A 12,742-nucleotide genomic window follows, 5' to 3' on the forward strand; every position below is an offset into this window, starting at 1 on the left:
TGTAGTAGTGAGGGAACACTCTACAGTTGTGAATGAAACTGGTTGTGAGAATGATTCTTCTGCAATTGATAATCCTCTCATTGAACAGACTAAGAGAATATCTAAGCCACCTGGCTACCTACATGATTACTACTGCATTCTGACTGCTACAGATGTTCCTTATCCTTTGGCTTCATATGGGACTTATGAAAATCTCACAGAGGAATATAAAGCATATATTTGTGCAGTTACTAAGTTTGCAGAACCTGCTACTTTCAAGCAAGCAAAGAAATTTGATGAGTGGATCCAAGCCATGAATGAGGAACTTATTGCTCTTGAGAGCACTCACACATGGACTATCTGCTCACTTCTTCCAAATAAACGTGCTATTGACTGCAAATGGGTTTACAAAACTAAACTCAATTCTGATGGAAGGTTGGAGCGATACAAAACACGACTTGTAGCAAAAGGATATACACAACAAGAAGGTGTGTATTTTGTTGATACCTTCTCTCCGGTTGCTAAAATGACTACAGTCAAGACTCTTTTAGCTGTAGCATCTGCCAAACAGTGGAGTTTACATCAGTTAGACATCTCTAATGTCTTTTTAAACAGCGACCTTGATGAAGAGATCTACATGACTCTTCCGCCTGGCTATACTGCAAAACCAGGAGAGACACTATCACCAAATCCTGTCTGTAAGTTGAATAAATATCTCTACGGTTTAAAGCAGGCCCCGCGACAATGGTTCATGAAATTTAGCTATGTTCATGTGAAGCTTGGTTTCCAGAAATCACACACTGATCACACACTGTTTGTGAAGAATTAGAAAGGAAAATACATTGTTGTCCTGGTGTATGTTGATGATATTATCATCACATCAAATGATGATGCAGAAGTTACTCAACTCAAATTTGATCTACGTAGTTCTTTCAAGCTTCGAGATCTAGGACGATTGCGATATTTTCTTGGTCTTGAGATTGCAAGGTCTAGCAAGGGAATCTCCATCTATCAACGAAAGTATACGTTGGAATTACTCGAAGAAACTGGTTTATTGGCTTTTCAGGCTTCTACTTTACCGATGGATCCATATGTGTCACTCGTCCAAGATAGTAAGGAGCCTCTGCTTGATGATCCAAAGCAATATAGGAGATTGGTGGGAAGGATGATGTATTTGACAATAACCATACCCGATATTACTTATGCGGTGAACAGGTTATATCAGTTTACTGCTGCTCCTAAATCTTCTCATTTACAAGCTGCATACAAAGTATTACACTATTTGAAGGGAAGCATTGGTCTGGGCTTGTTCTATTCTGCTACTGCAGATCTTACTTTAACAACTTTCACAAATGCTGACTGGGGTTCTTGTAAGGATTCTAGACGCTCAACCACTGGATTTTGCATGTTCCTTGGAACCTCTTTGATCTCTTGGAAGTCCAAGAAGCAAAGCATTGTCTCCATGTCTTCATCTGAATCCGAATACCGTGCAATGGGGGTTGGCGTCAAAGAGATTCAATGGTTAGTGAATCTACTGACTGAACTGCAGGTACCTCAAGCTAAAGCAGTTGCTTTCTTTTGCGATAACACAGCTGCAATTCACATTACAAATAATGCTGTCTTTCACAAAAGAACCAAGCATCTGGAGATGGATTGTCACAAAGTCAGAAAAGCAGTCACTAATGGTCTTGTGAAGACGCTCCATGTCAAGACGGATCAACAACTGGCTGACGTCCTGACTAAAGCCGTAAAGCCTGGACAGTTTCATTCTCTTATTGGCAAGATGGGTTTGAATTCAATCTACATGCCATCTTGAGGGGGAATATTAGAGTATAAATGAAACTGGTTTATATTGATTAGAGTTAACCGGATTGTTAATTCCCGTTTAGTAAAATGTGATACATATATAAGAAGAAAAAATGTAAATGTATACGTTAAGCTGAATGAGAATGAGTTGTTTTGATCTTCGTTTCCTAACTAACTTTCTTGCTCTCTTGTATAAAGTCACAATTGTAATTTATTTTGTAACGAAATATTGTTTTTTTCTTTTACTTTTGCATTTTCTTTCATAATCGATTTTTTTTTTAGATGTAGAAATCAATAAATACGTATAAAATCCTTATAATCTATGTTCAGTTCGATTTGTTAGGTCAATTTTATTTTTGAGATTAAACACTGCAAAATGGTGGAAACTCATATTAAACATACTTTACATACATCTTGACCAAAATCAATAATTGAGAAACATAACATGACACATGTACTGGTGGAATTAAAAGATGAAGAGAGCAAAAAAGGAAAATCTTAACCATCCATGTATGTAATACCATATTTTTGGACCAACAAATTATTTCTATGGTTAGACGTTATTGAGAGATGGGCCTTTAGTAGAGAGCGACGCAACGGCCTCAGCGACGGTTAAAAAGAGAAACTCGGTCCTCATGAACTCCTTTTCTTCGTCGGCTCTTTGTAGCTTCTCCATCACTTCACTTAAAGGGTTCACAAACACAAGCTGCACACAGGAAAAAAAAAACCGTTTATACAAATTCAAGTTAGGTTTCTTGGTTCAATGAAGAAAAAACGGTTTGCCAAACAGCTTTTTTTACCTCGATGTCCTTCTTGGCGGTTGTTTTCTTCAATTCCTTAAAGAAGGTGACTCCGGTTGTGTCTACACCGCTCACGGCTTTAACATATATAGTAATAAAAACAGAGTTAGCTAAGAAAATAAAGTTTTTAAAACATGCTTAAAATGGATCGTTGTTGTTGTTGTTGTTGTTGTTTTTTTTTTTTTTTTTTAAGTTAACCAATTGGCACTGTTCTGTTAAGACTAACCTGACATTTCAAGTATCAAGAAACGAAGGTTAGAATGCTTCTCTTGAGCTTCCTCTTCTTCGCATTCTTCGATCCAACGAGAGGTTCTATAAAGTTTTTACACAAGACATAGATTACAAAAAAATGTTAGTATTTTATCTGCCAATGCAACATAGCTATTAAGAAATTTGGTTATTTACGGTAGCTAATAACGAACCTTTCAGTGAGGTAGTTAGAATTGGCGAAATTGACAGGAGATTCTATGCTTAAGATAAGGATTCCAGGGATCCTTTGTGCTTGTTTGTAATGATGAAGATCCCGGTATATATCTGTCCCCGGGAAATTCCCCATTATAACCATTTTTGGCCTAGTTACCTGCATTAATAGCTTAAACAACGATAGCCCGACCGCAATGGCTAGACCGTTTTGAACGGATAAGAAAATGACACCAAAGAACGCGCAAAGCATCACCAAGAAATCAAATTTATCGATCCTCCATATCTGTCGGGCCGCAGGAAGGTCGATGAGTCCGATGACAGCGGTCACGATGATGGCACCGAGGACTACATTAGGAGTGTATTCAAAAAGCGGCATTAAGAAGAGGAGCGTAACCATAACCGTGACCGACATCACAATGTTTGATACCGCGGTTTTAGCTCCCGCGTTGCTATTAACTGCTGATCTAGAGAATGCTCCGGTTGTGACGTAGCAAGATGTGGCAGAGCCTACTACGTTCATTAGACCAATGGCGATCATCTCTTTGTTTCCATCTACGTGGTAGTTCTTTAGCGCTGCGAATGTTCTTCCCACTGCGATTCCTTCCTGTTCAATCATATTACTAATTCAGGCGACGATTGTTTCAAACACTACTTTTTTTTTTACGTTAAGAAAGTAAAAATTGTATTAAATTTGAAAAATCTGATTTAATTTATCAAGAAAAAGACCAAAGTTGGTTGAAATAATAATAAAAACTATAATAACACGTAAAACACAAACTAAAATAAAATTCAAGACCATAAATGATTGAAGTGCGTTGGATGATTTGAGTTGAAAAAACTTTACCGTGAGGGAGACGATTCCGGTGACGAGTCCGGTTTTAGCAACGAGTCCGAGATGACTTCCGTGAAACTGAAGCATGTTCCAAGACGGTGGATTCAAACCTTCTTGTAATTTCCCGATCTGTTAACAAATTAAAGTTTTCAACATTTTACTAAAAAAATATAAAATTAAAACAGAGGATTAGTTTATATAGGAGTAGAAAGAAAGAAGCTTACAACGCTGATTCCGTGACGGTCGGCTCTGAAAACAAAGACAAGAAGCGTAGAGACGATAACCGAGAGAAGTGGAGCTCCTGCTGAGACCCAGAACAGCTTCGGCTTCTTCATGCTCTGCATTCAAATTTCCATTTTATTTAATATGCAGTAGCTTCGGCTGAGACCCATGCAGTAATTTTTTTATTTTTATTATAACATGACATGCATTATGTGGGTTCGAAATACTGACATGTTTGGTTTTGTAAGTAAATGTAAATGCTATTTATATCAAAATACTAGTATTAAAATGTTTTAAACATAAAAAAAAAATCAACTTTATAATGGAAAATAGTTGTTCTGTATCAGTAGTTCGTTATTTATGGCGGGAATAAAGTTTTGAGAAACAATGTAACAAATGTTGTCCATGCATAGTGAGGGATAATCAAAACGGTAATTTAATAGTGTATGAGAGATAAGAAACATACGAGGTGACGTGTGGCGAGCAAGAAGAGCAAGAAGCAAACTCCCATCACAATTGTTTGCCATGACCACTGCATATTGATTATAACATTGTAAGTAAATACAACTGATGAGTAAAAATAAAGGAATTAGGAAGAAGAGAGAAACCTCTTTGGTGTGGTGGAAAACAGAGGAGAGAACAGGGACTACACTCATTTGCTTTGTGAAATGAGTTATCCCAAGCAGAGCTTTTAGCTGTTGCAGTGATACTATTATGGCTGCTCCACCCATAAACCCTATTAGTGTTGCTTTTGATAGAAAGTCTATTATAAATCCCAGCCTGCATATTTAAAATTTTAGAATAAGTCTTAGCACAATGTCTTTATGTATTACTCCCTCCGTTTCATAATATAGGATGTTTTAGAGAGATTTTTTGTTTTATAATATAAGATGTTTTCAAATTTTTATGCTACTTTTAGATTAATTTAATATTTTTTATTATGCAATCATGTTTATGATTGGTTAAATTTTTTTAAAGTGGTATTTTCTTAATCTGCGTGCTTTCACCTAAAATATCTTATATTTTGAAACGGAAGGAATAAGATATAACCTCGAAAACCCCTCTTTCAAATAAAAATATAAAAATATTAAAATATATATAAGAAAAACCAACTAAAAATCTTGATGAGTTGATGTGGCTAGTTAAGCCTTCTTTTTTTTATGTTGATCATGGTTTTTTTATATTTTTTTGTCTACATAAAAACACACGTCATTAAATTTTAGAACATTATCTATGAAATCGATATTTTTTGGTTAATTAAGTTTTCGAACATAACATTAAGTAAATAATAAGAGTGAAATAAATAATAATATTTGATTTACTACTTAACACTTTCTTCTACAAATTTTGTTATATTTTGGAGTAGATCAATAATATCACTAATTGTCTTCTAAACATGAATAAACTTCTAAAAGTAATCTTAAATTCGTTTTGTAATCTTTAATGCAATCAACGCGCACAAGCACGACCACCGACGACATTTATCATGTAACCCTACAGACTGCCACTAGCCTAGTCCAGGCCCAATATTGACCTCATAACACAGATATTTCAATAGATATATAAATCATGGTTCATGCAAAGCTAAAAAAAAGTGAATATATAAATAATGTTACCTGAGGATTCCAAGAGAGGCTTGAAAGAGACCAGCAAAGAAGGTAGAAGAGAAAGCAAGCTGTAGAAAGAGGACAGGATCGTCTATAGGAGACACTTGTTGCCTTAGCATGGATCCTAAGATCAACGACGCTATGGAGACTGGTCCTACCGCTAGATCTCTTGAGCTTCCCAACACCGCATAAACCAACGGTGGCACGAAGCTCGAGTCTACACATACATCAACACACACGTGTTTATTCCTGTACATCAAAGGATAAGTCGATTTATAATTTCACTTTAGATTCTTTCTTACATAGACCAACGATTGGAGGCAAATTTGCTAGCTTCGCGTAACTTATCCCCTGTTTCCATAAAAACCAAGGAGATGAAAAAAACAATATCAAGAATTGGATTGAAATGGTAGTGAAGGTTTGATCGGAAAGTGAAATGGGACGTCGTGTGAGATTTTGCAAAGTGCCTTATACCTGAGGAATAGCTAAACTGGCGATGGTGAGGCCTGAAACGACGTCGGATTTGAGGAGTCTGAAGCTGTATTCAGGACACCATTGGAGGATTGGGAAAATGTATTGAGCGGCTCGAATGAGTTTGGTACGGTTTGGTTGTCCCCTGAACTGTCTTAAGGGATCGTCCGGGAAGAAAGTTTCCTTCAGCCTTGTCTTCAGCTTCGCCGCCGTGCTCTTATGAGGCGGAGCGACCACCTTGTGCACCTCCATTGATTATTTTGTTAAAAACTCTTGTCACCAGTATTGGTTGTGACTCTTCTCTTTTCTTGGCTCTTTGCTGATAATGTAACCATGAGTATTATTATTTCGGGTCGGTCTTTAACATTTTATAATGGTATCATATCTTGGCCTCTCCTTTTTTTTTTGTGGTTATATTAGAAAATAATTATTTTGGAAAACTTACACGTACTATTGTTTCTGTAAAAACCAATAATTTTGAGCCGATATTCCCTTTTTGTTTGTTTTTTAGGCGTTTATTTATCTTCCACAATTCTATGTACGATCGAATACAAAAAAAAAGCAATCTCACTGATATAAAACATTCGCCACCTTGAGAACTTGTTAATAATGCATATACATCTATGACGTATTTAACAGGATGTAAAAAACATAATAATACAGTAATGATCATTGATATGCTATATGGATAGTTTTGTTAAACTACGTACAGAATAATATAACTAGTTTAGTTGCATGAATTTATTTTTGCAGAAAATTATAAAATGAGAACTAGCTAGTTTTGATTTTTTGTTAAGTACACTACTAATAATAACACTTTTAGAAATGCAGCGATAATTTATAACAGTATTACTTTTCAAAATTTAAAAATGTAAAGAAATAACTAATACTATGAATAATGCATAAGAAATATATCGATCTGCTCTGTTACCCGCTGTGATCGTAAAAGAAAGAGAGAGTCGACCAACTAGCCTACTAGGAGTTGTTGTTTACATTAATCCAGACAAAGAGAAAGTTGAATGAGTTTTAGACTTATCGGCTCTGTGTCAATAAGTCGAGCCCACAAATTAAATATATAATTGAATATATCAAATACATATCTATCTAATTTGTGAAATGATAACTAATTATAACACTATTTATATTTGTGGACTCATTAAGTGACAATGATATTCGGTTTGTCAGATATCATAATATCTAGTTTTAATATTGGTCTAGAATTTATGGTTACTAAAAAGATTTAGTGAAAAGAATACATGAAAACATTCGAGCTCAACTAGTTACATGAATATAAACTGAACAAATTGGATGAAATAGTTAAAGGTAAATTAAACTAGTTGGAAAACTAGGTAGCTTAGTTAGATGAATTGATTAGCAATTCAACCGAGCTCGATAAACTGATCAAGTACTAACCCAACTAAATAAACCGGTCAACTAACACTTGAATTGATAAATCATAACTCAAAGACAAATAAATGTATTAGACAAATGGTGTTAAGATGAAACTGTCACCTACACCTTAATAAAAGGATCGTCTGGCTCTCACGTTTCACCTTAATATCCACACACAATTCAACTTTACATTGCTCTAGTTTCTTGTGTAACAATTTATATATCATTGGTTTGTTATCTCATGCCAATCGTTTTCTTTGTGTATAACATGTACAAGATGAAGATATTGTTCACACTTCACAGTTTCATTTTCTGACAGAAAAAGTAAAATTTTATGTCGTCTTAGGTTAACTAAGTAGTGATATGAAACAATTACAGTATAATAAGGTACGTGATTTTATAATTTTTTTTAAAAAGAATTGGTGATACTATAGTTTGATACTGGAAGAATATCTTCTCAATGTGAATCAGATCGAGTTTATATTAATTTAATTAATGAATCTCGGACATTCCTTGTTTCCGGTGAAAAGAACGAAAGGGACCAAATTATTGGAATAATCATACTCATATATAACATGAAGAATCTAACCAAACGTATAAAAGATAGAAAATTTCCCAACCAAACCTATCTATGTCGACGGAAAAAATCGTCTTCAACCTATATATTTGAATTAATCCAGCCGGACAATATCATATAGTTATATGAATAAAAATCAAATTTATTCCGGTTCACACTATTTTGTTAATAAGGAGTGAATGTTAACTAAAGATAGTTCGTTTTTATGGTGGGCTAGCTTAGATCTAAAGTTTAATCAAACATTATCCAACGTGGTTCTTCTGTCGGAACACAAATTAAGAAGGATAAGATGAACTAATGAATTAGTTAATGCAATTTGTTTACAGTTTGATTCCAATGTACAAAATTGAATCAATATACCAAACTGTTTTCGATAAGTTATAATCCAAACTGGAAGATTCTAGACCCACTAATTATTATTGGGACCATCTAAAAATGGTGGAATAAAAAGTGAGCATTGGTGTAAGATTCATTATGAATTCCTGATCTTCTTTTTTTCGATGGCGTAAGAATTTTTTTTTTTGTCACTGGTTGCAGTTGAATGGTAGAACATATTGGCACGGAAGGTGACTTATCTCAGAAACATTAGCTGTAGAAATGTTTTTTTGAAGATTCTTGTATATCAACAAAAATGTTTTGGATATTGATCAAAACTTCATATTATCATATCCATTGAATCACATTATGTTTAGTTTCACCCGTTTTAAAACTATTTTATACAGTATTAGTGTACTACTATTAATAGCAATTATTGCATTTATTTGCTATATTTTATGTATAGTTTGTTTCTTAGATCTCCTTTCTTGTCATCGTCAATAACCTTAACTTTTACTTACTATGCTTATGATTTATTCTTTCTTATTATAACGTTGTTTTGGTTGTTGTGAAAAAAATCAGTGAGTAAAAGAGAAAATAATTGAAAATGAGGATGATCTATGGAAAACGTGTGCCACGTCAAATACTCAAATATGAGGGCATTGGACACGAAGTCAAATAATACAAGTAAATGAATAATAGATTATAAATGGTATGGATATTGGTAGGCCAAATCGTATTAATAAAAAGAAAAAGAATAGCAGAAGAAAGAAACAAAAGGGAAAAGTAACGGGACGTGAATGGAGTATTCAATAGAAAAAGGATCTGATGCCCAACTCTTTTGGAATGGTATGCACATTGCGCACTTTGTGAATGTATTCGCGTGACTATTGTTGACTCAGTCCACATTTCTAGTTTAAATTTGCTGGATGTATTATAGGTTAGGCTCTTAAAATTTATGTTTAGGAAATGAGTAGCTTTACATAGTTTTATAACCTACGAGTTAATCCATAATGAAATGGTTGTTCAATATATAAAGATTAGAAGCTTATCACTTTATATATACAACATATAAAGAAGATAAAGATTAGCTCAAAGAAATATAAATATTCATGCGTGGAATGAAAAAAAAATATATTTTACAACCCATGTTAAAATTCAGACATGACACATGAATCTCTTGGCTTCCTCCACTAGACAAGTCATCGACTTTTTAGGAATCTATAGTAGTCGTATTTAATAATATATAGAGGAATAAGGAGATCATCTTGTATAGTGTAATCAATAAAGATATTTTTAATGGTCACAAATTACCCCAAATTTAACACTCTTCTCAGAAATTAAGTTTTAAGGTCCAAATGTTCTGAAATTTTCAAACTATAGATGCATTATATTGTAAAACAATTATTTAGTGGATAAAATTTTACATTCATATAAAAAAGAAGAAGATAAAAATAACACTTTAACTGTAAAATTTAGGATTCCTGAAGTATTTGTTTCTCCTCTGCCTTGTGATCCATAATCGGTTAGCCACTAGAGATTGCATCAAAAACTGGTCCTTGGGACAACAGGTAAACTGTGTTCTCTGTTCAGGCACGGAAGAGACCAGGGATCACTTGTTTTTCACCTGTCCTTATGCTGCCGCTATTTGGAAACACTTGCTGCAGCCTCTGCTCTTGTCTTATTATTCAACGGATTGGAGCTGTCTGCTACTGCTGCTCACCTCTCTAATCTTCCCTTTTCTTCAACGTTTCGTGCTAAAATATGTTTTTTAAGCAACTCTTTATCATTTGTGGTGTGAGAGGAATGCTCGGCGACATGGTGAGACACCCTCTCCACAAGCTCGACTCATAAAACTCATTGACAAGAACATTCGCAACCGACTCAGCTCAATCATGGACTTACGTGACCACCTCTATGATGAAGGACTACAACTCTGGTTCTCGACAAGAGCCTATCTTCAGCCCTCTATTACTATCTAAACTCTAATTTTTCAAATCTTGTTTTGGAAATACTCTCAAACAATGAAACATTTCTTGTAAAAATATTTTTTTTAATTGAATAAAATTTTACATTCATTAGAAAAAAGAAAAAAAAATTTAGAGTTCACATGGTAGTAGAAATAAATAAAAGAAGCTGAAAATGAAAACACTCAAAGGACGTAAAACCTACCTTAGAAACCGTACCGCATCGTTGGATACATTCAAGATCTTACTCAAAATTTGAGATTTCAGGATTATTTACCAATGAAAAAACTCTAATACACTAGCAACCAAAATCATAAATTTGGTTTATGTGACAACTGATATGTATATATTTTACACTCTTTCATCATGCATTTGTTATTCATTTTGGTCTCTTAACTAATTGTTTTGCATTGTTTTTAGTCTCTTTTGCATAATATGCATATCTAGGTAGTCTTTGCATTGGTCTTGCATACATCTTGCATATTGGAGTTATTTCAGGTGTTTAGGAGATGTCCAGACTGTTGGAACTGAATGGAGGTTGAGACATACGGCTCAACCAAGCATGCCCGGAATGGACGTCATGTGACTCGACCGACATGCGACTTGGACGCGCTCCCAGGAAGAAGCACCAGCATCCCACTCGATCCATCATGCCTGGAATGTATGTCATCAACGCTCGAGCCATGCTCCAACATCCACGCTCGAGCCACGCTCCAACATCCACGCTCGAGCCACGCTCCAACATCAACGCTCAAGCCACGCTCCAACATCCACGCTCGATCCACCACTCGAGCCACCATTCGAGCCACCAGTCGAGGGATTCAGCTTTTTATGTCTTCATCAAAGTTGTAGAGAATTGAGTTATTTTCCAATGACGTTTATTTCAAACCAATCGGAGATATGCTTAAAGAGTTATCATTGTTTTAGTGGATACGTATACACCCAGCTCGAGCCAACCTCGCCTCACCTCCGCCGAACTCACACGCTCGAGCCACTCTCGTCGCTTCCGCCGAACTCACCAATCGAGCCACTCTCACCCAAGCATTCGAGCCACGCAGTTCAGAACGCATCACACGAGCCATTCTCAGGTCACCAGTCGGGAAAGCATCACCCGAGCCATTCTCAGGTCACCAGTCGGGAATGCATCACTCGAGCCATTCTTGAATCGCCAATCGAGCCATTCTTGAATCGCCAATCGAGCCACTGGTTGCACACCGACCAAATCGCGAATGTCAGGAAGGTGCTCCATCTTACACGCTTCAGGAGATTCCCGAACCGACGTTCTATCTTGTCGTTTTAAGTTTTAGAGATTCACACGNGACCGACATGCGACTTGGACGCGCTCCCAGGAAGAAGCACCAGCATCCCACTCGATCCATCATGCCTGGAATGTATGTCATCAACGCTCGAGCCATGCTCCAACATCCACGCTCGAGCCACGCTCCAACATCCACGCTCGAGCCACGCTCCAACATCAACGCTCAAGCCACGCTCCAACATCCACGCTCGATCCACCACTCGAGCCACCATTCGAGCCACCAGTCGAGGGATTCAGCTTTTTATGTCTTCATCAAAGTTGTAGAGAATTGAGTTATTTTCCAATGACGTTTATTTCAAACCAATCGGAGATATGCTTAAAGAGTTATCATTGTTTTAGTGGATACGTATACACCCAGCTCGAGCCAACCTCGCCTCACCTCCGCCGAACTCACACGCTCGAGCCACTCTCGTCGCTTCCGCCGAACTCACCAATCGAGCCACTCTCACCCAAGCATTCGAGCCACGCAGTTCAGAACGCATCACACGAGCCATTCTCAGGTCACCAGTCGGGAAAGCATCACCCGAGCCATTCTCAGGTCACCAGTCGGGAATGCATCACTCGAGCCATTCTTGAATCGCCAATCGAGCCATTCTTGAATCGCCAATCGAGCCACTGGTTGCACACCGACCAAATCGCGAATGTCAGGAAGGTGCTCCATCTTACACGCTTCAGGAGATTCCCGAACCGACGTTCTATCTTGTCGTTTTAAGTTTTAGAGATTCACACGTTTTTTTACTATAAATACATTTTGTTAAGTCTTTGTCCCGGGACATCTTATCTTTTATCCCGCATTGTTTCTTTTTCTTAAGGTTAACCTAGCCACCAAAAAACGTTTTGTGCCTTACAATCCGACATCTCCNAGCCACCAGTCGAGGGATTCAGCTTTTTATGTCTTCATCAAAGTTGTAGAGAATTGAGTTATTTTCCAATGACGTTTATTTCAAACCAATCGGAGATATGCTTAAAGAGTTATCATTGTTTTAGTGGATACGTATACACCCAGCTCGAGCCAACCTCGCCTCACCTCCGC

General features: G+C 36.5%; 2 protein-coding genes across 2 annotated transcripts; one reads left to right on the forward strand and one right to left on the reverse strand.

Moving 5' to 3' along the window:
- On the forward strand, positions 1,061–1,795 carry LOC109128664 (uncharacterized mitochondrial protein AtMg00810-like). The gene has a single exon (XM_019235489.1). The coding sequence runs from the start codon at positions 1,061–1,063 to the stop codon at positions 1,793–1,795; it is 735 nt and encodes a 244-aa protein (XP_019091034.1).
- LOC104741023 (probable sulfate transporter 3.3) lies at positions 2,156–6,517 on the reverse strand. The gene is made up of 11 exons (XM_010461783.2): positions 6,144–6,517; positions 5,972–6,020; positions 5,679–5,886; positions 4,671–4,842; positions 4,529–4,594; positions 4,065–4,178; positions 3,853–3,969; positions 3,008–3,612; positions 2,812–2,897; positions 2,586–2,662; positions 2,156–2,491 (listed from the first exon to the last, which is right to left on the reverse strand). The coding sequence occupies exons 1-11, from the start codon at positions 6,390–6,392 to the stop codon at positions 2,339–2,341; spliced, it is 1,896 nt and encodes a 631-aa protein (XP_010460085.1). The 5' UTR covers positions 6,393–6,517; the 3' UTR covers positions 2,156–2,338.

This window comes from Camelina sativa, chromosome 14, assembly GCF_000633955.1.
Source record: "Camelina sativa cultivar DH55 chromosome 14, Cs, whole genome shotgun sequence".
NCBI classification, from domain to species: Eukaryota; Viridiplantae; Streptophyta; class Magnoliopsida; order Brassicales; family Brassicaceae; genus Camelina; species Camelina sativa.

Bases quoted from the DNA above. Each gene is read 5' to 3' on its own strand.
- LOC109128664 (XM_019235489.1), top strand. From the start codon at position 1,061: ATGGATCCATATGTGTCACTCGTCCAAGATAGTAAGGAGCCTCTGCTT.
- LOC104741023 (XM_010461783.2), bottom strand. From the start codon at position 6,392: ATGGAGGTGCACAAGGTGGTCGCTCCGCCTCATAAGAGCACGGCGGCG. The intron at 5,887-5,971 runs GTAAGAAAGAAT...ATGTATGTGTAG, and splicing joins GCCTCCAATCGTTGGTCTAT to ACTCGAGCTTCGTGCCACCG. The intron at 2,663-2,811 runs GTTAGTCTTAAC...TATATGTTAAAG, and splicing joins CTTGATACTTGAAATGTCAG to CCGTGAGCGGTGTAGACACA.